Source organism: Sminthopsis crassicaudata, chromosome 2 (genome assembly GCF_048593235.1).
Source record: "Sminthopsis crassicaudata isolate SCR6 chromosome 2, ASM4859323v1, whole genome shotgun sequence".
Classification (NCBI taxonomy): domain Eukaryota; kingdom Metazoa; phylum Chordata; class Mammalia; order Dasyuromorphia; family Dasyuridae; genus Sminthopsis; species Sminthopsis crassicaudata.
The window spans coordinates 314,010,536-314,038,509 of NC_133618.1; the positions used below are offsets into that span (position 1 = coordinate 314,010,536).

The following is a 27,974-nucleotide window of genomic DNA, read 5'->3' on the forward strand; positions in this document are numbered from 1 at the left end:
TTCAGCTGTTGCAATTTGATCCTGGCCAGCGCCTAGGTGCTGGAGGAGGAGGTGTCAACAAACTCAAATCCCACCCATTTTTTAGTACCATCCAGTGGAATAAACTGGTGGGGTAGAATCAAAGGCAGGAAGACCAAAAAAGCTTCCTGGGAAGACTCAGCTTGGCTTTCTGGGCTGGCAGAGTCCATAGAAGAACTCTTATCCAATGGGTTCAAGGCTCAGCCTAGGATGTCAGATTTCTTAAACTACCAGGTAGTTAACCATTATTGGCAATGAATCCTGTATTCTGCATCCTGGAGAGATACAGGGTTAGGTCTCTCCCTCAAGCCTTTCATTCCCCCTTCCCTGAGTTTGTTCCACTTAAGACTTTGGAAGTGTGTTCTATGGCTGCTCATTTCTCACTGCTACCCACAAATGAACCCAGGGGCAGGGACCCACAGGGAACCTTGAAGTTGGAAAGAATTGATGCTGGTTTAACTTCTGCCACTTACTGGATGTGACATTGGGTAATTCATCATACCTCTCTTGAGCCTGTTTCCTCATCTGTAAAACAGCTATCTGCCTTGCCTACCTCATAAGGTTCAAAGGAGAGTTGTAGGAAAGTGTTTTGTAACTTATATCATTACATAAATGTAAGAGATGAAGATAATACACAAAATGACTGTATTTCCAATTAGCCAAAGCAGAGGGAGGGGCAGTGGGGAGTTAGGTATCCTGAGGGATCAACTCTAGATTTCCCTGCTTAAACTTCAGACCTAGAGGGTGCCTTTCTCTGGATGAGTTAGTTCTGTGCACTGGAGCTCTGATCTGTTGAAAAACTGTTAATATTGCGTACAACTAGTGACATACCAGGTTGCTATCTTCAGCTGAAATGTAACTCATCAAATGACCTACCATACTTCACAGGTGTACAAGGAAGTCTAAAGGTGGGCTCATCCTCACCCAAGAATTTCTTGGACCCCGTCTTCCCCCAAGATTTTTATCCAGTAGCACAAGTTGTGATAAGACAGGACCATCTTAGCCAAAATGAAACCTCTAACCATGTTAGCCAAAAACCGAGTACAACTCACTGGTCAGTTTTCCAGAATTGGGCAGTGACAACAGACTGGAAAAAATGAGTCTTTGAAGGGCTTGGTGAATGAAAAAATGCTTTCAAATCATTCTTTTCCTTCTACTTCAACCTCCCAGCGCTGGCTCCAAATATCCTAGTTCAGGTTTTGCAGTCTTGGAATAGGAGAGGGGAAGAAAAGGGAGGTCAGGAGGAAGGGTTGAGGATAAGCCTGAAGGCCCTGTTGAAAATGTGAAACTAAAAGTGCTGAAAGCTTCAGACCAGTAATCTCCTTTATTTAACCCTCTCCCCACCTCTGGCACTAGTTCTCCACCCACCCAAGACAGATGAAGAGGCAGGTTGGGTAGAAGAGCTTCCTGGCAAAGCATGTCCTGCCAAGGACCAAGGGGATGTTTCTTTGGGGAGGATAACTTTGGTTTACTGATTCATATGACTTCCCCAAATGACAGGCACTACTGGAAGCACACAGCCTAGTTTGGGGGCAGGTAGATGATGGACTTAGGTCCAAATATTGGCTCTGCCATTTGACCCTCCGTTTTTTCCTTTAAAGAAGAGGGGCCTCCATCTCTGAGCTTGTTATTTGTCCTTCCCATGAAATTCTGAGGTCTTGAGATTTAAGCCTATTTTAGCCAAAGCTGGGAGAGGGAGTCTTTGAGGTCTAGAGATAAGAGGGAGAACCTCAAACACCTTTTCTGCCTCGAGGGTATTCACCCAAACACTTGTCTGTACTCGATTTTTAGTGTGGTATGAACAGCCAGCATCTATTACTATGTAACAGATAACAGTTATCTAGAATTAGTCTTCAGGGCACAGGACAGATGATTGTGGCCCATACCTCTACTTCCCCAACATGACAGCTATCCTTCCCCTCCAAATGTACAACATCCCAAATAAAACTTATAGTTCAACAAGTGTACTATTTATGCAACGATCATCCTACCAGGAGAGAATGGGAAAGAATCCCCAGAATCAAATTCTAAGAGGTTTCTTCACACCAAGGGGTATGTTTTACACTCCTTAGAGCTGAGAACATGGTAATTCAGGAGAACTAGGATGTGCAAAAACTTTCCCTTTTGCCTGATGTGCTTTAGCATATTAATGGGGTGTTTCATTCCAGATTTGAGCCCCAAACAAGGAGGAAACATGGTCTAAGTGCCAAGGGTCTTCAATTTGAAGTTAAAGAATTTTGGCTCACTATATGTGATCACTGACACCATCTTTTTTTTTTTTCTCACTTTATTTATACTTGACAATATGACTTCTAATTTCCTTCTGGCTCCAATTCCCTGAGATCCCCTCAAACCCACGAGAGGTAATATTGAGCGAAGAGGTCTGGGGGATATTTTGATTCTCCCAAATCAATGGCCCTAGAAAAAAACATAACCACAGCAGCTAACCCAAGCAGGTTGAGAGTTTATAGAATATCTGGTGTTTTCCCCTTTGAGGACAAGTTAATTTGGGGGCTTTCATGAGTGGCAACTGGGGAGACCTACTTAGACAAAATGAATAGCATTGAATAATACTTTATGTGGAACCACTGAATATTAATTAACAAGTAATCCTGTCACTATCAACCCTCTTTTCATATTTATGTCTAAGGTTGCCCTCTGGGATACTGTTTGAAAGCTGATTATAGCCATAAGGGGTTTCTAGAAGGTAAATTCCCACTTTGTTATACTGTGCTTCTGATATAGCAGACCTCTGGTGTGCCGGGAAGCACAAACTCTAACAGACATTTTTACATCCCACCATCCAAAAGTCTCTAAGCCCCTGTGAATGGCTATCAGCTGTGGGTGAATACATAATTAAGGGTCACATGTGGATCACTACTCCAACACTCCAATCTAATTTAGGAAAAGAGTGACTAAGGAAAAGCAGCAAATACCTTTTTGAAAAGAAAATAGAAATGTAGGCAATGGAGAGGAAGCTCTGGCACAAAAGGGAGGCACTGAATTCAAGTCTCTTCTGTGAGCAGTCAGTAGAACAGCTCTTTCTCCCAGCCAATCTGAATATTGTGGCCAACTTAACCCAAAGGAATAGGAGATAAAGGAGATAAGTGAAAAAAAGAATAGGCTAATAGCTCTTTTAAAAACTAGTAAATTTGTCCTTTATCTTTAGATAGTAGGCCAGAAGCCAAGACACAGTTTGAGAACATTTCCCCTTTAATTTCATTTAAAACTTGGGTTTCTTTAAATATTTTAATTACAAGTTCTGTATATTGAAGAGTAGTAGACACTGCAGGCACTCAGTACTGGATTCCACCCTCCTCACCCCTCTCATGCTGGGCCCTAATAAATGGCCCCCATGATTCCAGCAGCCTCAGAACTGGGTATATTTGGATACATATTGATGGATTTCCAGTAGCCCTCACAATAAAAGTATATACTGAAACATTTCCCAAGGGACCCCAATGATTTTGCCCACCAACATCAGGCAGTATATTAAAGATGACTCCAGTTATACTAACAAGTCACAGCTTGCTTCTCACTAAGGTGGAGAACTTCCGGAAGTGTACTTTCCTTATTCTGGTCCTGCTGCAGGAAGGAGTCCATATTGCTTCCTCTCCTCTGCCAGCCCACACCAGAAGTGGTAATGCTTAGTGCCCTCATCTGTCCACATAGGGCAGAAAGACCACTTTGAACTTCAAATTTAAGTCCAAAAAAAACAATAGGCAGCATTTTACTAGAGACTTTCCATCCCTCTCAACCAAATTCTACATCCACTGACTCCAAGATCCAACTGTTCAACTTCCACCCAAGAATGAAGATGGTTCTAATGCAAACCCCTTTGCTGGTATGATTGCTAGGAACTTATAAAGAAAGGCAGGTGAGCACAGCAGCACTGTGCATGGTTGTGCAGAGATGGGCCTTTCTGGGAATAAGACCCATAGTCTTAAGTGCAAAACTGATGCACTCTCACCTCTGGAGACAAGAGTATCTCAAGTTGAAGTCTTCTGAGCCAGTTCACCCTCTTGAACCCTCCCTTCCCCACCCTCTAACCTCAGGCCACGGAGCTGTGCTTCCCAAAGAGGTAGAAGAGGCATTTTAAAGCCAACCAAGGCTACCTAAGCAGGAAGGTGCCCTTTAATAAACAAAGCAGCACCTCTTCCCCTGTATTTGAGTAAAGAAACTTTGCACAGGGCCCAGAATTGGAAAGATCAGAGCCAGGGCTATAGCTTCATAATGGTAGGGGCCAGGATCTTCCTCCTGTACCGCTGAGGATGTTGGATTTTTGAAAACTGGGCAGGTGTAAGACAGAAGAGTTACAATATTCCTAGTGGTTTCTCTATTATACGCTGCCATAGGGAAAAAGCAAAATCATTTCTGGGGAGGATACATGGGAGAAAGGCTAGGATATTAATGAGGCTCCATCAATACTCTCTCTCCCCCACCTTGAGCATAATGAGAAGAGCATTCATGTTAAGACAAAGGCAGTGGAGAGAGGGACAGGAGTGCCCTAAAAGGAGCTGTAGCTGCTGGTTACCTAGTGCTCTGCTTCTCTTAAGCCAGCAGCAAGTGGGGCTGTCTCCCACCCAGCTGACCCAGGTACACATGAGGGGGATAGGGGAAGACTGGTTTTCAGTCTCTGTGAGTTGGAGCTTTAGGGAGTGTGACTTTCCCTAAAGGTCAAGTAGCAGGACACGAGGATCCTCCACTGCTGCCTTGATTTTTCGAAGGAAAGTCACTGCCTCTCTGCCATCAATCAGTCGGTGGTCATAAGTCAGTGCTACATACATCATGGGCCGCACTTCCACCTATAGAGAAGAGACAGAGGGACAATCTTTTCTGTACTGTATGGGGGAATGAGGAAGAACTAGATCACAAGACTTAGTTCAACAGTATTCCCTCCAGAATTTTCTTTTCTGTGCACTTAGGTTTTTTCTACATCAAATCTAACCCCTAAAATGGAAAACTCCAACTGATGAGTGTTTACTGACAAAGAACATTAAATTTTCACATACTCCTCCCTCTCCAAGGAACTCTACTGCAGGCCAGAGATCCCTCTGAAGCCAGGGAATCGTGCCATTCTTAAGATTATCTTTTTTTTGTATCCTCGAACATCCTTAAGACACCCTCTCTTTTCTCTTCCACTTATCCAAATGCCTCCCACAACATATGATCTGCCTTCTCCATCATGCTTTTCCCAATCTACAATAATACTGAATGATCTCACAATTTTATCAAATTATTTTGGCTTTTATAGGTTCTTATTTCTCAACTAGACTGTAAGTCCTTGTGAAAGGGGACTCTGTGTTCACACCACCACAATGCCTAGCACATTACTAAGAACAAAGTAAAATTCAAATACCTTTTGGATAATCTTAGATGAAGGAGCATAATCTCCCTTAGTTCCAGGAACTATGAAGGAGAAGTGTTTCCTGGGACCGTGGTCAAATTTCTACAAAACTCTTATCAGTAGAACTGAACCAGACAAAGGCTGGAATTCCCTCTAAATTAGATGGTTCTACCCAACATGTCATATCCTGCAACTACTCTTTAGGTACAGGACAAACATTATCACCATAAAACCTCACATAGCAGTTCTTACCTTGCCTCCAATAGCAACAGGCCTATCAAAAATGGCATGCATGCCCAGGATGGCTGACTGAGGGGGGTTGATGATGGGAGTCCCAAAGAGAGAGCCAAAGACTCCTCCATTACTGATTGTGAAAGTGCCACCATCCATATCTTCAATGGCAAGCTCATTCTTTCGGGCCTAAAAAAGACAAATTCCAAAATCTATTCAGATCATATCCAAACTGAATAAATAAAACCTGGGTTATTTTACTTGGGATTCAAACATGTTCTAATAAGATCTGGGGACCTGGTTCAATTTTTAAGTTCAACTGAGATTTAATTTTAAGCTTTCCTTAAAGAGAGAAGTAAACAAACATTTATATGGTGTCACTTTGCACCAGGCACTATGCTAAAAACTTTACAAATATAATTTCATTTCATCCAACAACCCTGTGAGGATGGGTGCTGTCATTATCCTCGTTTTATAGATAAAGAGGTTTTAGCACCACACCTCCCTCCCTTTTTACTCTATCTTCAGGTCACCTGGAAGACCAGCTTTAACTCCTAATCTTATTAATAAATAAAATCAAGCAAAGGTTGGTGCTGGGGGGGGTCTTCAACTTTTGCTGCCCTCCCTCTTAACTGTCCCAGTAATCTGTGTTTTTATTTTGTCACTGAATTTTACCTTCTCTCCCAGCTCATTTATGGTTCGTTCGATGTCTGCAAAATTCATAGTTTCCACATTCCTAATAACTGGTACCACAAGCCCCTACAAGAAATGAAGCATTGGTTTACAGAGTGGGAAAAAAAAAAAAAAAAAAAAAAAGTATTCTTTGTACTCATTGATACCTTTCCTCTAAGGAGCTGGAGGTATTTCCTATCTCTACAAGATAGGAAAATAAGATGCCATAGTTAAAAGGATTTGTCTGTATGAGTGATGGACCAGAATTCTCAACCTAGTTCCACTGATTCCAAAGGGGCCAACACCTTGCCTTAAATGATGTACTGTTTCACTATCATCCACAATACACAGAAATTCAGAGGAGCAGGGAGATTTAGGCCTGATAGAAAAAAGCAGAATCTAAATAAGATCAGTATAGGCTTCTCAAATATCAGGTCTCTTCAACCTCTCCAACCCCACCCCCCAAAGAAAAAGAAAATAGGTTTTCCAAAACAAATGTCTTCTAATCTCAGAGGCAGCGATGGCCTCTAATATAGTAAATGCAATTTACATACCCGTGGAGTGGCCACAGCAACACTGATGTCGATATAATCCCTATACACAATCTCTTTGGTTGTGTCATCAATCACTGTGAGGCAAAAAGCAAAGGTTATTTATACATTCTCACCAGAGCAAGGGGTGGAGTGGGGATAAGGCAATGTTTGTAAGGCAAAGCTGATTTTTACACCTTTCCTATTCCAGTCAATCATCATTACTTAATTTCTTGGGTCTCTACACTTTCTTTTTTGTATCTTCCAGCATTCCCTTAACACATGACACCTAGCATACAGTAGTACCAACAAATTTTATTGTATGATTCTTCACTTTAGCAGGAGTAAGAGAGCAGTATCCCTTAGTTTAAAAAAAAAAAAAAATGCCCTTCTTCCTAACGTGAAAAAGAACAAGAGGACAGCCTCTTCACATTTCAAAATTAAAACTTTACCCATTGAAAGCCACATCTACCATGCTTTTTGTTTATGAGCAGTAAGAAATTAATTGAATATATATATATATGTGTGTGTGTGTGTGTGTGTGTGTGTGTGTGTGTGTACATATATATATATATACACACACACACACACACACACACACACATATATATATATATATATATATATATATATATATATATATATATATATATATATATATATATATACACAATGACAGGCTGGGAGTCAGGAACTCATCTTCCGAGTTAAAATCTGGCCTTAGACATTTATCAACTGTGTACCCTAGGCAAGCTCACTTTACCCTGTCTGCCTCAGTTTCCTCATCTATAAAATGAGTAGACAAGGAAATGGCAAACCACTCCCATATTTTTGCTAAGAAAACCCCAAATGAGGTCACAAAGAGTCAGACATGACCAAAAAATGACTGAGCAGAAAATGGGCAAGGTACATAGGTAGAAGAATTGAAAGGGCAAGCTCTTGGAGAGAAGAGATTATTTTTCAATTGTCTTTGAATCTCTGGTGTGGGGATGTAGGGATACCCATCAATGACTGAAGAAGAAAATAGAGTAGTAAACAAACACTTACATGGTGCCACTATGCACCAGGCACTATGCTAAAAACTTTACAAATATAATTTCATTTGATCCAACAACCCTGTGAGGGTGGGGCTGTCATTATCCTCATTTTATAGGTGAATAAAGTGAAGCAGATAAAGATTTAATGACCTGTCCAAAAGGAAAGAATCATGCAAAAAATATGTATAGGAACAATTTCCTCAATTGGTGAAGGAATAAAAACGTGTCTGAGGCTAGATTCTATCTAAATCTTTCTTCTGACTCCAGGACACTATCCACTGTACCACCTTGCTGCCTGAACAAATGATAGTAGAGCAATATAATAGGATATTATTTCATCATCAAAAATGATGAAGAGACCAGAAACAAGATATTCTCAGATATGATCAAAACATAGATTTATTTTGCTTGATTTGGCATTTGTTACAAAGAGGGGCTTTTTTTTCTTTCACTGGGAGAGAGGAAGAGTAAAAGCTCTCACTCAAAGAAAAAGAAGGTGGCCAAAAATTTATGTAAGAGAACAGAAGTCCAAAAGGAGATACAAACTAGATAACATTGAAACAAGCTGATTTATTATGTTGTTTTTTTTTAAGTGAATTGTTCATAAAAGAGATTTACAGTTTTACATACAATTCTCTTTTCTGTTTATTGTATATAGAAATGTTCATGTTAATTTGTTTGTCAAGTTCAGAGTAATAAAAAGCAAAATTAATATGTTTTCATTAAAAGAATTGCCCAGACTATTACTCTCAAGGCTGTCTATAATTCTTTAGGGCTCTTGGTTCAACAGATGGGTAGTTAAAGGATCTTTGATTCAACTCCATCTATTGGAAGAAGAAAGATATCTAAATGAGAGGAAAAAAATGAGATTATCTTATTGAATCAAGATTTCTAAGGTGAAAATAAAAACAATATTTGATTCTACTAAAGAGTTGATGAAGGATCAAGTCCAAAAGCCAAAAGCAACACAAAAACTCCTCCCAGTAAATTCATTCCCAAGAGATCAAAGGTTGGCATGGAATATGCGTCATGTACAGAGGTCAATTTCTTAGATAACATTGAGGGTGTGTGAAGGATGCCCTATGAGCTTCCTATCTGAATGAGACTGATTAGCTGGGTATGAGCAAGGCCTCCAAAGAGGCAACTAGTAGAGCAGTAGATAAAGCACTATGTCTAGAGCCAGGAAGACCTGAGTTCAAATTTGCATTCCAGAGACAATTAATAGCTGTGTAACTCTGAGCAAGTCATTTAACCTTTGTTTGCTTCAGTTTTCTCAACTGTAAAATGGGTATAATAGCACCTATCTTGCAGAGTATGAGGATCAAAAGAAGATAATTGTAAAAGTGCTTAGCACAAATGCCTGGAACACAGTAGGTGCTATATAAATGCTTATTCCTTACTCCAACCCCCCAAAATGCTTGCTGCCAGAACAACTCTGAAGTTTTGCTTTGGAAATGAAAAACGTTTTCTGACTAATGGGAAAACTGTCATGTAGGCTGAACTATATCATGTCTTTGGTTTTAAGAAGGTAAAAATGAATGATAAAGAGAAAATTCTTATATAAAATATTTATTTTTCTATGCCAGTAAAGAAAGATTTTTTAGTTTGGGGACAGCCATCACAGGTATGTGTGTGTGTGTGTACATCCTGGCCCAAGTGGACTCACCTGCATTCACTGCTGGCTGTTCCTGTAAGGCAAAGGCAGAGGCCTTCACAAATGCTGACATGAAGCCAAGTTTCAGGTTGTGTTTTTTCAGAAAACTCTCTTTGTGTCGGGCCCGCATCTCCTGGATATTACTGCAAAAACACATTGTAAATATAAGGAAGCACATGGGTTGAGTTTTACATGTTTCTAAACTCATGCATAGATTAAAATCTACTAAAACCCTACTCCAGTGTCTAGTTATGGTATTAGGCTAATCCCTAGATTTCCAAAGTCAGGCTATTCAAGTGGAGTAGAGGGGACTGGATATAGGCCTTGGAACTATCACTACCATCACCCAAAAGTCAGCCTAACTAAAATCAGAGAGGCTCATCATCAGAAAATTGGCCATGAGGTTATTTTTTCCAGCCACAAATACTCATGAAACCATCTTCTAAAGCATGGAGGGCTTATGATCTTCATTGATGAAGGCATCCCCACTAAGGAGATCACAGATTTTTCCTGAAGAACAGATTAGGCAAGCATTTTACTACAATTCCTAATTTCTCTAGGTTGTACCCTTTGAACAAATTGTGAAATGGTTCACTGAAGGTTATCATGATTAATGTGTTCTAGTACAAGGAGAGACAAGAAGGAAAAATGCCAATCTACTTCTAATATACTGTAGACTTTTTGAAGATCTCCCATCATTTTTTTCTCTTTCTTTTTTAAATGTCCTTTTTAGAAAATATATTTTTTAATTACCAGATGTTTTCCTCCTTCCTTCCTTTCCTCCCAACCCTGCATTAGAGGCCAACATTTGACACAAATATATATGTGAAATTAAGCAACATGTAATTTCTCATATCAGTTCTTTCTCTCCCATCATTTTTTTCAAATATTACTATATAGCTTTTCATTGGTGGAGAACATGAACTACAACAACAACAAAATCATGTTGTTTGTGTGCTAAGAACCTAGATAGAAAAAGAAGCAGTTTTGTTAGAAAACTATTTTTCAAGGACCCAAAAACTAAGGCATGATTTGCACCTATTATATTCCTTGTTCCTTTTTTGGCTATGGCATTAACTCGCCAAGTTGATAGCATGAGCACATAGGTCCCTGAGTAAGCAAATTAACTCTTCATTCAAGGCCATGATGAAGCTTGAGATGGGTATTAAATAAAGTGATAACCCTTCTAGGTATCATATTATTCCCCACTTTTTCAGGTTCACTGGTACCAAGTAAGTTTCATGATATTTTAAAAATGAAATTTGGTCTCATACAAAGCTTGGGACTTTAAGCTTCAGTCTTTCCCTTATACTGGAAAAGCAAGATTTTCTGAGAAGCCTTCAGAAAGCCATAGAAAGCCATGTTTACCTGCTTCTTCCTCTCTCAGAACCACTTTAGAGACTGGGAAACAGTTTTCCCCATAATTTTATCACTGAAATATCTGTACTTATTGGAATAGATTCATGTGATGAAAATTGAATTTAGGTCTGTCTCAGTCCCAATGCTTAGTTCTCCCTATATAATAGGTTTAACACAATATTAAAGTGAAAGATAAGATATGACACAACTTTAACTATCCATTCCAGACCTTTTTGGCTTCAAAAAAGGAAGTTTTCCTAGGGGGGCTGATTGGGTTTACAATGTTTTCCTGAGTCTAACCTTATTTACTGCTAGGATTACCACCCTAAAGACATTACTGGTTCCCAAGACACAAGAGCTGCAGAAGAGGGAAAGAGAAGTGATAAACATCTTTGCTCTCAAACATACCCAAATTCTATTGCCTTGGTCATTAAGGAGTTTCTATTTCTGAGTTCTGACCCTTAGTAACAGAGGCCATGGCAACTAGGGAAAGGAGCTGGTCCTCAGAGAAGACAATGGCATAAACACTAAAGGCAATCAAACCAAACCAGATTACTAGATGTACTGAGACCCTAGGTCACTGTAAAATGACACTTTGATTAGCTATTGAAAAGAGGCTGAGATACTGCATTTCCCTTTCTGTTTTGTCAACTCTATCTTTGACAGTCACAAATATTTACATGTGTTGTCTTAAGAAACTGGGTAGGATTTCAAAGTACAATTCAATTTATGTACAATTTAGCTTTAATGCATTGTAACATAAGCTGTTTTGCTTTCTAATCCATTACCACAAGCTCCTTCCCGGCATCAAATAGTCAGAACATTCTTGCAGCTTCTAAGAAGGAAAAAGCTCTTAAGCTCTGCCTCAACTTCTCCTGGTTATTATAACAAGAAAATATATGCACTAAAAATCGTAGTACTGAAAGTGCTTGATCCTCCAAAATTGGATAGACATTTGGATATGGATATTTATCCATAAACTCCCTTCTTTTACTTAAAATTATATTCCTTTTTTGAAAAGCTGGATATCATGAATACAAGGGATAATGTAAAAAAAAAAAATTACTCATGCATATGTACTGTCAAAAAAAATTATAAAATTAATAAAAAAAAAAAAAAAAGGAAGGAGAGGAACATGAAACTGAAAAAAAAAAAAAGAAAGAAAGAAAAAGAAAATAAAAAAGCTGAATATCTCAACTTCCCCAAAAATATTAACAAAAGGAAATCAAAATTTTACTAAGAGTGAGGAAGCAGTGCAGGAAAGAGCCATACTTTCTAACCTGTTTTAACCATAGTTACTATTAGTCTAGGCAAAGAAATAAGGAACCAATCACTTTACTTGAAAAGGAAGCAAAATATTGGTTCTGAGCCACTTTTACTAACAATCACTTCACAGAATGGAAGGATGTTAGACCTGAAGAAATTGTTTGGTATCAACAGTGGTGACACAGGGAATGCTGGCCACATTTTAATAGAAATGGACTGAAGGTCCAGAAGAACAAAAATAATATTAATACATTCTGCTTTGAAAGAAAAGTAGCATTTGCAATAGCTGATCATCTATTCCAGGCTCCCAATTTTACATACAAAGAAAAAAATTCCTGAAGAGGTGACATGAAAATGAGCTGGAGAAGGAAATAGCAAACCACTCTAGTATCTCTGCTAAGAAAATTCCAAATGGTGTCAAAAAAAATCAAACACAACTGAACAGCAACAATAAAAGCCTTACAAGTCCCAATTTAGTATTCTTTTCACTTAGCAAATATGAACTCAGTAAAGCAATGAAATAAGCTAGTAACTTGGCCTCCTTCTCTCTACTCAAATATATCTGCCACTATGAATATATTTAAAGATTTGTTGCATTTTTATCTTCAAACTTGAAGAATCTGAGAGACATACATAAATTTGGAGAGTCAATCAGAAAAAGAAACAATCAATCCACTGTTGGATAAAAGAAACCTATTTTTCCTAATATCAATACTGGGAATCTCTCTTCTAAGTGTAGGACAGTGACCATTGTTTCCACATCTTCCAAATACATAGAGATGGCATTACAGTTCCCACCTCATATCAATCTCATTGAAAGTGGTCAGCATTGCACATGTATTTTGGGCCTCCTTTAGGCGCTGAGCAATACGTAGTCGCATCCTGTTCATTTTCACCTAAAATAGAAAAGAGGGTGAGAGTCTAGAAAACTGGATTCTTGAGATCAAGTCTGATCCCAGTTAAGCTCAAAGTAGTATCAGCATTGGAAGGCATGGGGCTAAGAAACAAGTAGGATGGTGTGATTCTATATAACAGGAGCTGTAGTCTGCCCTTTTCTGCAGTGATAGTTTTAAAAGATAAGGAAAGCTTACTTGCTTAGATTCACCTTTAAATCTTTTCTGGTTCTGAGGCCCAGGAAATGGTTTGCTTTTAAAATCAAACTAGAGTCATGCACAAGACCAACTACTTGTGGAAAGAAGATATGATATGCAAAGGAAATCAGACAGTACTTCTGAAGTGGCAATTTTCTAGATGTTGCTGCCTTGTCAGGCAAGAAAACCCACACTCTTGCCCACACTCGAGGTTTTTGTCCTAGCTGACAGAAGCAGAAACAATTTATTGAATGTGTTGAGCACCTTTGCTTAGAAAAAACACTCCATGAATCATTTCTCAATTCAATACTTCTATAGGTCTTGCAAAATGATCACTCACAAAGGCATATTTTAGTTTATTTTAAGTTATTATTTGCAAATTATTTAGCATCAGGCCTGGCACATAGTAGGCCCTATGTATCAGCTATTATTATTTACCACTAATATGATAAGCGGGACATAGGTCTTATGATTTCATTCAGACAGGGAACCTGAGAGAAGAAACTCATACCAATGCAGACAGATTTTTTTCTGTCACACAGTCTTGAGAGCTGCATAATGCAGCAGTATCTAACTCAAATAGAAAAGGGGTCACATTAGAAAACCACATACTAGTACTGTCTCTTTTCTACTGCATTTCTACTTTGCTATATAATTCCTAATTACATTTTACTCAGGTTCTGCTAGGGATGTTGCACAGTGTTTGATACCTCTGGCCAAGAGCATTGAGAGGTTAAGTAACCCAGAGACCAGACTGGATTCCAGGAGCTCAATCTTCTTGGCTTTGAGACCAACTTTTTATATGTTATATTAGGCTTCTGCACAATATATTAACAGCAGCTTTTATAGCGCTTTACAATTTAAAGAGTGTTTTTCTCATAACATGTATGTAATATAAGTCGTTATAATTTTTATAGATAACAAAGCAGATTCAAATAGAGTGACTTGCCCCAAGTCACTTTAATAAATAAATCCAGGACCCTTCTGTTTCCAAATTCATTCCAAATTTTTTTTCTGCCCTACACACTACCTCTTAAGGGATTGATTGTGGGCCAAGGCTGGACTGGGGGAGTATTTAGTGAGATATTTCATAAAACAGACAACTTTACATTCATAATTGGCTGCAAGGCTGATCATTCCTATATTGATACAGTATTCACCAGCCATTGTTTACAATCCTAAATAATTTCTTACATGCCTCCCCTTTGGTTTCCCCATCCCTAGGAAGCTTGTAGAACAGCATTTCTTAAAGCTCTTGAGAAATGGTGAAAACTGAACATATTCTCTGTCAGTTTCTCATTGTATTACCAATCTTTGGTCTAGTAATTTTAACTATTTTGTCCAAATTCAAAGTATATTTTGACATCAGGGAGGACGTATGAGCTCTGGAAATATAAACAAAGCATACGTAAACATAGTTCCCGCCTCCAAGAAAGCACACCAAGAGGACAAATTCCTGAGAGGTTGTTGATTTGCTTATAGTAGTCTGAAAACTGTCACTGTCCTGCTATGCCCCCCTCTTTAGTAATGCCCTTATCACCTTAAAACTGGCATTCATTAGTCCTCAGCAGCTTACCCTATGTTCTGAACGCACACCTTTGCTAGCTCCTGGCTCTGCTGTAGAAACAGCAGCAGAGGGTTTTACTGAAGACACTGGAAATGAAGAAAAGGTAAAAATATATCAGGAAGGGAAAGGATTTTTACTATTACATCTTTTATCTTCCCCCCTCCCCAAGGAATTGGGGTTAAGTGACTTGCTCAGGGTCACACAGGCAGAGACTGAGGCCAGATTTAAACTCAGGTCCTCCTAACTTCAGGGTTGGTGCTTTTCCCACTGCACCATCTAGCTGACCCGCCTCTTGCATCCTTTACAGCATCAAGTAGACTACAGATGCTTAGTGAAAAATACACAAAGAATTTGGCCAAAAACTGCAATGAAGGATCCAATTAGGCCTGACATGAAGACTATTCAGAAGGAAGGAACCTTTGTAGACTTGGAAGAAACAGTTACAAAAAGGGACACATGGAACTTGATGAAACACCCTTGCTTCTATTTCCATGGGAATAAGACGTTGCTTACCAGGTTTGGTATCAACAGGTTGTGATGACACAGGAGGAACTGGGGGCATCTGAGTTGGTATAGATGCAACAGGTTGGGGAGGAGGAGGAGGAGGAGGAGGAGGAGGGGGAGGGGGAGGAGGAGGAGGAGCTGCCACAGAATCTGGTTTAGGGGCTGCAGCAGGGGGAGCTTCAGCTGGTTTGGCTTTAGCAGGAGCAGCTTTAAAAAAAAAAAAAAAAAAAAGAGTTCATTACACATACTAAAAAAACTAATAGCACAGGCCTCAAAAAGTAAAGCTACAAAGAGAACCTGCTGTTTTAAATTCCATTTCAACCAATCAATTTATTGAATGATTCTAGGTATCAGATACATAATAGGTAGAGACATAAAGAGGTACTAGATATTTCCATGCCCTTAACAATCCCTATATGTGCTAAATCAGATTATAGCCCTATGTATTCTCAGTTCTTACCTGGGAAAATATATTTTTAAAAAATATATTTGTAATGCACTTGGTAGAGAGCCTTGCATGTAGCAGGTGCTTTTTAAAATGCTTATTCTCTTTCTCTTCCCTTCACAAAATTTATAGCCAAAAAGAGGATTCAAGTTAAAACAATCTAAATAAAATAGAAACTATGTTATTGCTTTCTCTAAGAAGAGAATGTACTATATTGATTTTATTTGACAAGTATCTCTTTAAAGTATAGAAAGATTTACAAATTCAAAGTATTTCATAGACCCCTCCCCAATCTTCCCCCCAGTCTTTCCTTATTCTCACAACAGTAAGGAAAAAATATTTTAAATAGGACCCTATACTTATATTAGACAGTAAGACATACTCTTACCCATTTGGAGACCTGTTTTGTTTTGTTTTTTAACTACAGAATGTAAAAGGTAAAAATCTAAAATTTCTCAAAAGGTTTTTTTTTTTTTTTTTTTAATCCTTCTACTGTATTCCCGTCACTCTCCACCTTTGGCTTAATAATGATCCCCAACTTTAACTGGTTTCAATTCTCCATTCTTCCCAATGGTTCTTACAGTCTTAGGCCTTGAATGATCAAGAAAGCAACATGGATTTAATGGACATAGAACTGAAACAGAATCTAGCTTTTCTTCTATGTAATTTATTTACTAGGTATGCAGCCTTGTTACAATTCCACACCTAAAGTATATGAAACACCAAATTACTTCTCCTTTTAACCAGAAGTAAATTCAAGTTATAACAGCTCTAGATTTAAAAAGATTATCAGCTCATTAAAAAGCTTGCTTCCATCACTCTGGGCACAATCCTTGAGGTCACCCCTTCTTCCTCAAGAATATGCTGGGCTTCTTGTGCAGTTTCCATGACTCCTATATAAAGGCTGCTATATCCCTTGGAGGAGGCAGACACTTCTCTCTCTAGGTTCAGAGATTTCTCCCCAGGACCTGAGGCCACCCTGCACTGATTTAGCAGTTTACTCCTTCACTCCTCCTCAAAATCACTAAATATGTGGCCTTCTTGTCAGGAAATCCTATCTAGACTGACCCATTTCTTTTAGTCTTTTTTCATCTTTCTGAAATACACATAACTAGCCAGTTGAGGAGTTTGGCTCTCTGCCGATGAAAGATGCCTTTCACTTTCTACTAAGCTAGTACAGCAGCAAGGTATATTAGCTACAAAATTTCAATACCCAGTGCCTGTCTACTTTTATGTCCTGAATCAGACTATTATAAACAAGCTTTTAAAACAATTTATAACACTAAAAAGAACCTTAAGAGACCATCTAGGACAACCTTATCATCTTAGTGATGAGAAAACTGAAGCCCAAATAAGTTAAGTGATGTGCTCATGGTCACAAATGTAGCAATAGAACTAGGATTTTACTGAGGTCTTTTGGCTCCAAAATGTCAAACTTGTTATTGGATGAAGTTCCTACATAATCAAGTGACATTTAAAATTTTCACATTTACAAAGCAGAGATTACTGGCATACCCAGAGCCTGTTTTAGCCACTTCCCAGGGTCTCAGATATCCCTAAGTGATTTTCCATAACTCTTATCTTTAACAAGTCATAATTTCAAAGCTAGTTTATCTTGTTACCAGAAGTGTCATGTTATCACATCCTCTATCTTCAAAATGTAACAATCCCATATAACATAGGCTGGACTAAAAAATAAATGATGTCATGCACTGAATTCTTGTATATACACTATACAAAGTGCTACTTCCTATCTCTGGACTATTGTCCTTACTCTCTCTTGAAAATATATAAAGTACAGAATGAGAAATGTGAGCAGGTAAGGAGAAGGCACTTTGATGTGTTCTACTTCTTGACTACTCCTCATTTATCAGTCACTTCAAGTTCATACTAAACAAATATTGCCACTCTTACTCCCTCACCTAAGGTGGTTGGAATGCCAAGGAGAGTTCTTATGAGGTGGGAGGGAATCAGTACTTTTATTTTCAGTCCCATCTCCAAGGTGGTGTGTTGGAGACCATGACAACAGGAGCTCCTTCCTTACCGCCAGTTTTCCTGAGAGTGAACAGAGGGGTTCCTCCTTCCACTTTCCCTCCATCAGGTACCAGGAGGGCTTCAATCACTCCATTTGCCGGTGATGGAACCTGCACAGCTGTCTACAAAAGGGAAATGGAATGGGGGAAGAGTCAGTTTTTATTCAGTACTAGAATCAAGTTAATCAGAAACAATAGCAAGCACAATACATAAAAGAAGTAAAAGACATCCATTTTTCCTTACAAAGAAATACCAAATTCAGAATGTATTCAACAGAAAAAGACAATGAAGGAATTAGCACTTTCAACTCTTATCACTGTGCCAGTACTGCAGATAAGAGGATCAAAAGCCAAATTTCTCCTACCTTTTCAAGGAACTTACATTCCATTGGAATATGAAGACAATAAAATACACAAATACAAAAAACTAAAAGTTTCATTACAATTAAGAAGGATCAAAGAGCATTTATAGAAAGTTCAGAATTCTAAATGTGCAGATGAGCAGGGTGTGCATTCTATCTAGCTTTGAGGGAAAAACTATGCAATGCTATATTCCCTATATAGGGAACACCCAAGTAGGCCAGTTTGGCTGGTAAATGAGAGTGTTTAAAGACAGTTCTGTACAAAAATGTAAAAATGTGAGCTGAAGCCAGAAGGGAAGGTCTTTAAAAGTATTTAGCCTACAGGAATAGGAAGTTGCTGAGGGACTTTTAGAACAGAGAAAGGCTTTAAGAAGATTAATTTGGAAGCTGGCCAGGTCCATGGGGGTGGGGGTGGGGAAGCTGTAAAACCATAGTCAAGATACTCCTTTTAAGAACACCTGACAAACAAGTGAACTATATAGATCTGCACACATATACTGTATCTAAGATATACTTTAACACATTTAACATAGATGAGACTGCCCACCATCTAGGGGAGGGGGTAGAGGGAAGAAAGGGAAAAGTTGGAACAGAAGTGAGTACAAGGAACAATGTTGCAAAAATTACCCATGCGTATGTTCTGTCAATAAAAAGCTATTAAAAAAAAAAAAAAAAAAAAAAAAAAAAAAAAAAAAAAAAGAACACTTGACAGGCACATGATAAAAGTCAAAACAAATCTTTAAAAGATTTCCATGACCTGTTGTTACAGTTTGAAAAACCCCCAAACATACTCACAAACTTAACTATTCCATTAATAGTTCCTTGGCTATTTTTCATCTCTTTTGCTGGCCTAAGGAACCAAGGGAAAGGCACTAAGCGCAATATAATAAACTTACCTTGTCGGTTTCAATTTCACAAACCACTTCATCTTCTGAGACTGTGTCTCCAACCGCTGAAAAACAAGTGCTTATCTGTCAGAGAGAAAACTCTTAACAGAAAGACATTTTTAAAAGCATACATTTGACAATGCCATTTTCTGAAAAAGCCTGAAGAAAATGTGGGAGATATAGGATTCTACTAACCAAGACGCATTTATATTTAATTTACTTATAACCTGGAGAAGTATTTACTACATAATATTTATGCACATGGAATAAAAAGGAAAGTATTCAACTAGACAGGGCCAGCCAGCTCTACACTCTTTATCAGCCAGAAGCAGCACCAGAAGATGAGACTTTCAGATCTTTGCCCCAAATGAATTTAGGTCCTAATTGCTTGAGGACAAAATGATGTAGTGCAGTTCCTAGGGAGGACAAAGTAATAGGGCCACCAGGCCTTGGGAATGCTGTAGTTCCATAAACAATGCTGGTTGTCAGATAACAATCTATTGATCAGTAATATCAAAGTTTCTGAGACAATGTAAGACACAGAATTTGATACTAAGACCACTCCTCAATTCTACCTCTAAGCCACAAAACTAGCATATTAGTGACATGAAGCACCTGATCTATCTTTTTCTTATAAATTTATCTTCTTGCTTCTGGTTCTTTGCTAAATTCTTTTTTCTTTTTCTTTTTTTTTCTGAGGCTGGGGTTAAGTGACTTGCCCAGGGTCACATAGCTAGGAAGTGTTAAGTGTCTGAGACCACATTTGAACTCAGGTCCTCCTGAATTCAAGGCTGGTGCTCTATCCACTGAGCCACTAGCAGCCCCTCTTTGCTAAATTCTTTTGGAACTTAGCCTACTTCAACTGACATTACAATTACAATGAATATTTTTGCCCCTAGACTTGGGAATAAATAAATAAAAATAAAAAGAGAATATGAAATCTTACCTTTCTCCCACCTGACATCACCTTCTGTGACAGACTCTGCAAATGCTGGCGTCTTGACTGTAATAAGATCATTCTCTAAATAAAAAAGGAAAAAAAGTCCCATGAATAAGTAACTCTTTTACCACTATTTAGTTTTCTTTACACTCATATTCCTCTCACAACAAGGCAAGAACCTCAGTTTAACTCACAAATACTTACTGCACACTGCTGTAGTTCTGAAGAAGCGAACATTCAAGACAGAGTCATCTAAACTACAGGAAAAAAAAACCCACACAAAATAATTAACTCCTTTTAAATGATATGCTTCACATAAATCCTTTTTTTTGTTTTCAATTTTTAAATAAATGCATGTGCGCTCTTTCATAGTCAAAATTCTATTCCAAAGAATTGTTTTATATGCTTATAATAGTACTCAATATGTATCACACACTTAATAAATATAATTCACATAGCATATAAAGAAACAAGATTGGTCTTACTCTTTCAAATGTCAGCCTGGACAATTCAGTCTCCCAAGGCCTCACCAAAAGAATCAAGTTCTTTATTTTTTCATTTCAGTTTTCTCTTCTTTCAATTAACTAAATTCAAGTAGTATTTGTTACATGTCCACATACGGCAGCATACTAAATATTATGGAATTCCTACCTTAAAGCTTACAAATTAAGATCAGATAAGGCAGACAATATTAAATTTACAAATTTGTAAATAATATATAGACTATAAATACTACACTATACATCCCATATGTACATTGCAGCAATATGAACTACTAAAAGAGGCCGTGGAATTTTTTTTGACATGAATATACCTCTCTATCTATAGTTTCATATTTTATTTCGAATATCAGCACCCTGTGATTCAACAGTAGCAGACTGATTACTGTTTCAACACTTATGATGGTCTTTGATGTAGTTAGTATATCATCTTCCTCAGAAAGCTGTAAAAGCCACTATAATAGTTACTTGCCAAATTTCCTCTTACCAGCATTCTCAAAGAGCTTCAATACAAAAGGGATAAGGGAGAGGACTATTATTTATAACTAAGGGTTAATACAAAAACCATCTGGTTAGCTTTTCTTCAGGCTCTGCATAAGTGAACACAATAGGTAATAATCTCTGACTAATTCAGAATTCTGGAGGACCAAAGATCAGTACAGAACTTAGTTTTGCACTATACATTCTATAGATACATTTATGTTTAGAGAAACCAGATTGATTTTCTTGTTCTTTTGAAGAACACATTGGATAATTCAGTGCTAGGAGGCTTTACAGAAGCTTTTTTTTTGGTTTTTTAAATAACTTATTCCTTCATACCACTTTATCTTTAAGGGAAGAACCCTTCTCAGAAATGTCACTATTGGTAGTTGGGAGATTATAGTAAACATTTAACTTATGTATCCTTGTGTTAAGGATGTTGGTACAATGTATTCAAATCAAAATGAACATTTTTAAATTGAATTTGAATTTTTTAAATTGAATCTGCTATCCAGTAGGCAGAGTGCTCCTAAAAATCCTAGTAGAACACAAACAAAACCAGGATTCAACTGAGAATATCCTCTCTGGTACACAATTACTCCTAAAAGCAGCCAAATAACTTTATTCCAAAAAGGTAAGCTATATTAAAATGTAAGCTCTTTGAGGGTAGGGGCTGTCCTTCTCTTTGCTTTTATTTGTATGCCCAGTGCCTAACATGGTGCCTATCACATAATGAGCATTTAATAAATCCTTATTGCTGCAGGTCTACTTGTCTTTGTAAGCTGGAATGAATTTCCACCTAATGTTTGTAGAATCTCCAGTTTCCCCGAACACATAGTACACATACTCTTCACATTGTTTTAACACTTCAAAGTATTAGTTAAAACTAAGCTGTCATCAAAAATAATTCTAAACCCTCAAAACATAAGTTAAGATTTCTGCGCCTAGAGGCCAAAAAATCAAAAGCCCTCCTAGATATAGATATCCTGGGAAGGATGTTCACACTTCCCACATAACACTTACACAATCTTTTTACTGTAAAGGTAAGCCGGTCCCTGGCATAGGGAGATACCTGCAAGGCAAATAACAATAATAAATAACCACAACAACTACCACCACTAAGAATCTCAGTTTTTGCCTTATCACCTGCTGAAAAATACTGGGGGGGGGGGGGGGTTTGGTTCCTCTCTAATCCCTAATACAGGGTACAGGATAAGCTTCAATCAGTAGTACATAACATTTTAAAATTACATAGGGATCCTGGGTTTCTATTTCCTTGGGAATAAACAGGCAATTTTTCTACTTATCAGATTCAAACCTCATTATCCTTTTTTCTACCACTTTTTAGCTTAGTTACTTTTAATTGAGGCAAGAACATCTCTTTCTGGAAGAAATCTAAGCTATTAACAAACTTAGGGAAAAATGCTCCAAATCACTAATAATTAGAGAAATACAAATTAAAGCAGCTCTGAAGTACCACCTCACACCTATCAGAGAAAGATGACCAAAAAAGGGATAATGACTAATGTTGGAGGGGCTTTGGGAAAATGTGCACACTAATATACAAGTTAATAGAACTGTGAATTGGTCCAGCTTTTTGGAAAACCTAGAGTTATAGCCAAAATGTCATTAAACTGGGCATACCTTTTGACTCAATGGTATCATTATTAGATCTATAACGCAGCGAGCAAAGAAAAAAAACAAACCCATGTGTACACATTTATTTAAGCTCTTTTTGTAGGAGTAAACAACTAAGAAGGTTCCTATCTATGAAGGAATGACTAAATTCGTACAGTATATGGATATAATAGAATATCAACATTTAAGAAACAATAAAAAGGACAGTTTCAGAGAGATCTGAGGTGTATAAAAGCAGACAGAAGTAAGAAGAATGAGAACAATTTATCCAGGAACAACAACAATGTAAAGACAGACAACTTTGAAACACTTAAGAACTTTGATTAATGTAAAGATTAGCTACAACTCTAGAAGACTAATGATGAAGCATTACTTAGCAAAGTGATGAATTCAAGAAGCAAAATAAGATACACATTTGCAGAGTAGTCAATGGAAGAATTCAACTATGAATACTTGTTACAAGAGCTTTCCCCACCTCTTTGCACCCACAATGGGAAAGAGTAGCAATGTGAGGAGGGACAGGGACAGGGTGGAAAAAAAGTAAAAAGTGGAGCACTGAGGCATCTTTTTTTTTTTTTTTCCTAATGCAATGAAGAAAAGCCAGAAAAAAAAAATACACAAAAAATAGGACAATTTTGAAACCTACAAGTTGAAATTACATGTTAAATAACTTGCAAATTTATATAACTTATATAAGTATAAACTTTTCAAAAAGCAAGCTGTACATAATTTAAATCTTCAGTTTTATGTATAACATTTTTCTGTACAACATATGTGAAAATATCCATTTTATTCAGTTCATAATATAAAGAAAAAAACAAAAGAGAATTTTTTTCTCCATCCTCAAATTGTTCTACAATTAACCATTTTTGCCACTGATAACTCTACATTATAATGACATAACAAACTATTAGCAAACAACCAGTTAAAATTTATTCAAAATTACTAGTAATCAGAGAAATGACTATTAACATAACTCTTAAGCTACCATATTACATCCATCAAAACAGTAAAGATTTAATGAAAAAATCAAGGTGGGTGATAGAGAAATCTAAATCAAACTGTCACATTGCTGAAGAAGTTGTGAATTAATATGATTATGAAAAAACAATAAAGAATTATGTAATAAAAGTCACAAAATATTCATCCCCTTTGACCTAGAAAATTACCTATATGCCCTAAGGAGGTCAGCAAAAGAAAGGACTCATCTATATAAAAATATTCATGGCAGCATTTTTCCTTTTGTTCAAGAAATTTTGAGCTTACACCAAAAAGGAAAAAAAAAAAAGTAGTATTTCATAAAAAGAGAATTGTATATACAGATGCATGTACAACAAAGAGTGTTTTTTTCTTTTTAAGTCTAATAAATTCAACATGTTATTTTCAAAGCTGTCCTGCTTATGTGTTGCCTACTCACTGAAGATCAGCTATGCTCACTTTTATAATGTTCTGACGACCCATTTTTCTTTTCTTTTTTTTTTAATCTGGTGTAACCTCTCTACTCCCCATCTCACCAAATGAGAGAAGAACATCTCTGCTTCAGATATGCATAGACAAACAAAATAAATCCCTGCATACATCACATTTGAAAATGGACGGTAGAGTTTATCACCAATCAGAAGTTAGGTAATGTGTTTCAGCAGCATTTTAAAATTTTATTTTCAGTTCCAAATTCTCTCCACTCACTGAGAAGATGGGAAAACATATGTCACAAAAATGGAAAACATGCAACACAAATTCCAGAGTTAGCCATGGCCAAAAATGTTTTGATCTGCACTCTTGAATCCAGTTTTCTCTATGAAAGTGGTTAGGGCTCATTATGAGTCCTTCAGAAGTGTAACTGGTCATTGTTTTGGTTATTTACTCAGTTTTTCAAAATGGACCTTTCCAATATTGTTATTGCATAAAGTGTTCTACTTGTTCAGCTTACTTCCGTTTGTCTCATGATGTTCATACAAATATTCCCAGATTTTTCTAAAACCATCCTCTTGAGAGAGCTTATAACAGTACTGCTGGGTCAAAGCCCATGCCCAGTTTAGTTCCCAACTACTTTCCAGAAGGGTTGGAGTAGTTCACAGCTTCACCAACAGTGCCTTAGTACATGTGTTTTCTGCACAGTTGCTCTAGCAGGTCCTTTTCCTTTTTCATCATCTTAGTCAATATGATCAGTTCAAGGTGGTGCCTCAGAGTCACTTTAATTTACATTTCTCTAATTATTTGTGAATACTGATAGGCTGAATTCCTTCCTCAGAAACTGCCTATTCATTTCCTTTAACCTTTTATCAATTGGGAAATGGTTCTTTTTCTTGTAAATTTGATTCAATTTCTTATCTATCTTAAATCTTTTTCAGAGATCCATTAAGTGTGGCAGAATAAAAAAGGCAGAACCAAAAGAACAGTAATATGCTGACCAACTAAATTAAGGAAGATAACAGCAAACAGAAGCAATAGTGTTGCCTTATACAAATGACTGTACATGAGTCATTTCTTTTATCAAATCAGCAAATAATAGAAAGATGGAGCCATCAATCCCAATCATTTTCTTATGTTTATGTGACTTGGAGTTGTGCTACCTATTTTTCTTTGTTCTTTGTTTTATTCTAGGATTGTTGTTGGGGGATGGGAGGGACATTTTTTTTTAAGGAGAAATAGTCTATTCCAAAACTGTTCTTCCATAGCTACATTATTCTTATGTTGGGCCATATAGTCTATACTGTTTTTCAGTTTATTAACAGCTTATTTCCTGTTCTAGTTGAAGAAAGAAGACCCCAAAAATGTAAAGTCTCCAACTTATATTCCCTCTCTACAAATTCTACTGGGGGGGTGAAAATGAAGTAACTCAGCGACCCTTACGGATAAAGATTCTATTAGGCTCCATTCTCTATAGTAACACATCCTAGACTAACTTGAATGATTGAAGCATGAAATGATGGGAAAGTACGTTGGATTTACGTATGATCCTAAAGTCATCCCTGCCTTTGAAACTTTCTGATTTAACCATGAAGAATCTAGTGACCCATGATGCATTTCCAATCCATTCCAAAACAAGTCTTTTCACTTCAATATTTCGTTTTCCATCCTACAAGAGGGAATGTTTACTGACAATTTTCAGTAAGCTCATGTGAAAAAACTGCTTAAATTTAACATGTAAAAACACCCTGAATATTGTTAAGAGTCAGCGCAAAACTTACCAGGCAAGGAACGCCTCCCTAAAGGGCAGTTCCCCTGTAGAGAGAAAGCATTACCAGAATTTTTCAAGAGATACGACAAAAAAAATTACCACCACCACCACCACCACCACCACCACAGCACACCCTCCCTTCTCATAATTATCGCACTGCCGATTAAAAAAAAGAAAGAAAAGAAACGGGAGATTTAAATGGTCCGCTGCGTGAAGGACGAAAACCCGGACTGATTTCAACGGTACAGTGAACTCCCTTACAAAGAGTCAAGGCGCAGGAGCCCGGGGTTACCGGGCCGGCACAAGTCTAAGAAGCCCTCCTCTGTAGCCACTAAGACACCCTGATCTTTTTTTTGAAAAGTGGCCTTCTGCAAAATTTAAAAAAAACAAAACCAAAAAAAACCCTTCACTCTTCGACACTGGAACAGCCCCGAGAAGAGGCGTCAGCTGAGGGACCTGCTGTCAGCCTGACCCTGCTCCTCTTGGCTTTGGGGTGCAGCCTTCCTCCTTCGGCCCCCCAGACCTTGATCTCCGACTTCTCCGCATCCCGCAAGGACCCCGCGGGGGCGGAGAGTGTCCCGGGCTGCCGCCAATCCCAGGGGCATTAATAGCCCAGGCAGACACGGGCGCGGACCTTTGGTCCCTTCCAGCCGGGGGGAGGGGGCGGCTGTCCCAGTAGAGGTCACGGGCAGGACGAGCAGCCCGTCCTCCGCACCCCTCCTCCGCCTCTCGGGGCCCCGCGGGGCCTCCGCGGAGCGCGGCGGCGGCAGCTGCAGCAGGAGGGCATTGATCGAGGCCCGGGGTCGGGGCGCAACAGAGACCGGCGCCCGCCGTCGGCGCACGGTGGGGTGGGTGTCCCGGGCGGGGACAGGAGACGGGATGGAACGCAGGGCCGCGCGCGTCTCCGGGCCCAGGGGCCGGGCGGCTCCGGCCCGCGGCCCCGCGCTCTCCCGCGGCCTCCTCGTCCCGGTGCCCTTGGTGCCCGAGCCAGCGCCGCAGCCCGCCCTGCCCCGCCCTGCCCTCCAGCCCTCGGGGAGTCTGCACGGGCCCTTGCCAAGCGGTGTCGGCGTCCACTCGCACCTGGCCCGGCTCCTACCTTCTGGAAGGCGGAAAGCGAACGGCTGAACGCCCGAGACAAGCAACGAGAACGGGACAGCATCGCGATCCAGGCAGTCGAGCCTAGGGCGGGCGGACACCGGATATAGGGCCCGGCAACAGCCGGAAGCGCGGCGGACGTGGCTACGTGAGCGGGGAAGAGGGGAGGCAGGGTTATACCATTGTGCCTCTTTGGGGAAGGTTGTCCTGGGGTGGAGGCCGAGCCTCGGCCCTGGAGCTAGCTGAACGTCCTTCTTTTATCTCCAGCTCTAGTGGGCCGACTCCATCCCTTATCTACTTTTTAATTTCCCTAGGTACTGAGCACCGCGTGCTGCAAACAGTAGGCGCTTAATAGATGCTTAATGGAGAACTAACATGACCGAATGGCCAAGATAACAGCCAAGCAGTCCTGGCATAACTGCCTGAATAAACCACGTTCTCCTTCATCTCCTGCTTCCCCAGTCACAAGTCCTCAAGGCGACCCATCCCTCTCCTTCCCCTGAAAAGCTGCTCCCCCCGGGCCTTTCTCGAGCCGCCTTCTATTCTGGTTTTCTTCTCCGGAGCCCCCTTGCGCGTTCTTCTCTCCTTTGTCTCCCTACCCCTAACAATGAACGCCCATCTCTTCTCTCTCCCTTAGCTGTCTCCTCCGTAAGACAGACACCCAAGTCTACGCTGCCAGCCCTAACGCTTCTCCTAATCTTCCGTTTTACAACTAGTTCTAGATACCCTGCTACGGATAAAGCCCGAGGAAGGAAGGTATTGTGAGACTGGAGAAGGAGGAGGGACTACAGCTAAGGAAGCATTCAACTTTCATTTTACTTGGACCAGCTGGCCTCCTCTCCCTGAAGGGGGAGGGGAGTGTCCTGCCAAGGGACTTTGGATATTTATAACAACATTCACGGGTCACACAAAGTTATCAACTCAGAGAACTCGAGCCGCGAGAGCTCGTTGTACTCAGCTTTCAGCTCATTGTTTGCCCTTGCCTTGGCAAAAGATTTTCGCTGGCTTTACGCAGTTGTCAGACATTTCCCACCCCTAGCTTATGTCATCCTTCCATCATTCCGATTCAAAATCTTGAGCTTCCTTCACCTCATCTCTCCACTTTCCTGTCTTCTACTCAGCTTCATTCAGTTCACA

At 39.0% G+C, this 27,974-nt stretch overlaps 2 protein-coding genes across 4 annotated transcripts in view; one reads left to right on the plus strand and one right to left on the minus strand.

Moving 5' to 3' along the window:
- RPS6KL1 (ribosomal protein S6 kinase like 1) overlaps positions 1–2,294 on the plus strand; it is a 37,837-nt gene extending 35,543 nt beyond the window's left edge. For 2 of the 3 annotated variants that reach the window (XM_074289988.1, XM_074289989.1), the window contains exon 11: positions 6–2,294. In XM_074289988.1, coding sequence (XP_074146089.1) covers positions 6–116 — 111 coding nt within the window. In that variant the 3' untranslated portion in view covers positions 117–2,294. The remainder of the gene's footprint in view (positions 1–5) is intronic. The other variant, XM_074289990.1, reaches the window with a different exon arrangement.
- A 919-nt stretch (positions 2,295–3,213) lies between these two features.
- DLST (dihydrolipoamide S-succinyltransferase) lies at positions 3,214–27,378 on the minus strand. Its single transcript, XM_074289991.1, has 15 exons — positions 26,839–27,378; positions 25,753–25,786; positions 21,947–21,995; positions 20,148–20,200; positions 19,950–20,024; positions 19,013–19,068; positions 17,766–17,877; positions 15,286–15,483; positions 14,782–14,858; positions 12,913–13,010; positions 9,502–9,632; positions 6,823–6,896; positions 6,272–6,355; positions 5,618–5,785; positions 3,214–4,823 (listed from the first exon to the last, which is right to left on the minus strand). Exons 1-15 carry the CDS (start codon positions 26,899–26,901, stop codon positions 4,689–4,691), a joined length of 1,407 nt encoding a protein of 468 aa, XP_074146092.1. The 5' UTR covers positions 26,902–27,378; the 3' UTR covers positions 3,214–4,688.
- Between the last annotated feature and the right edge of the window lie 596 nt (positions 27,379–27,974).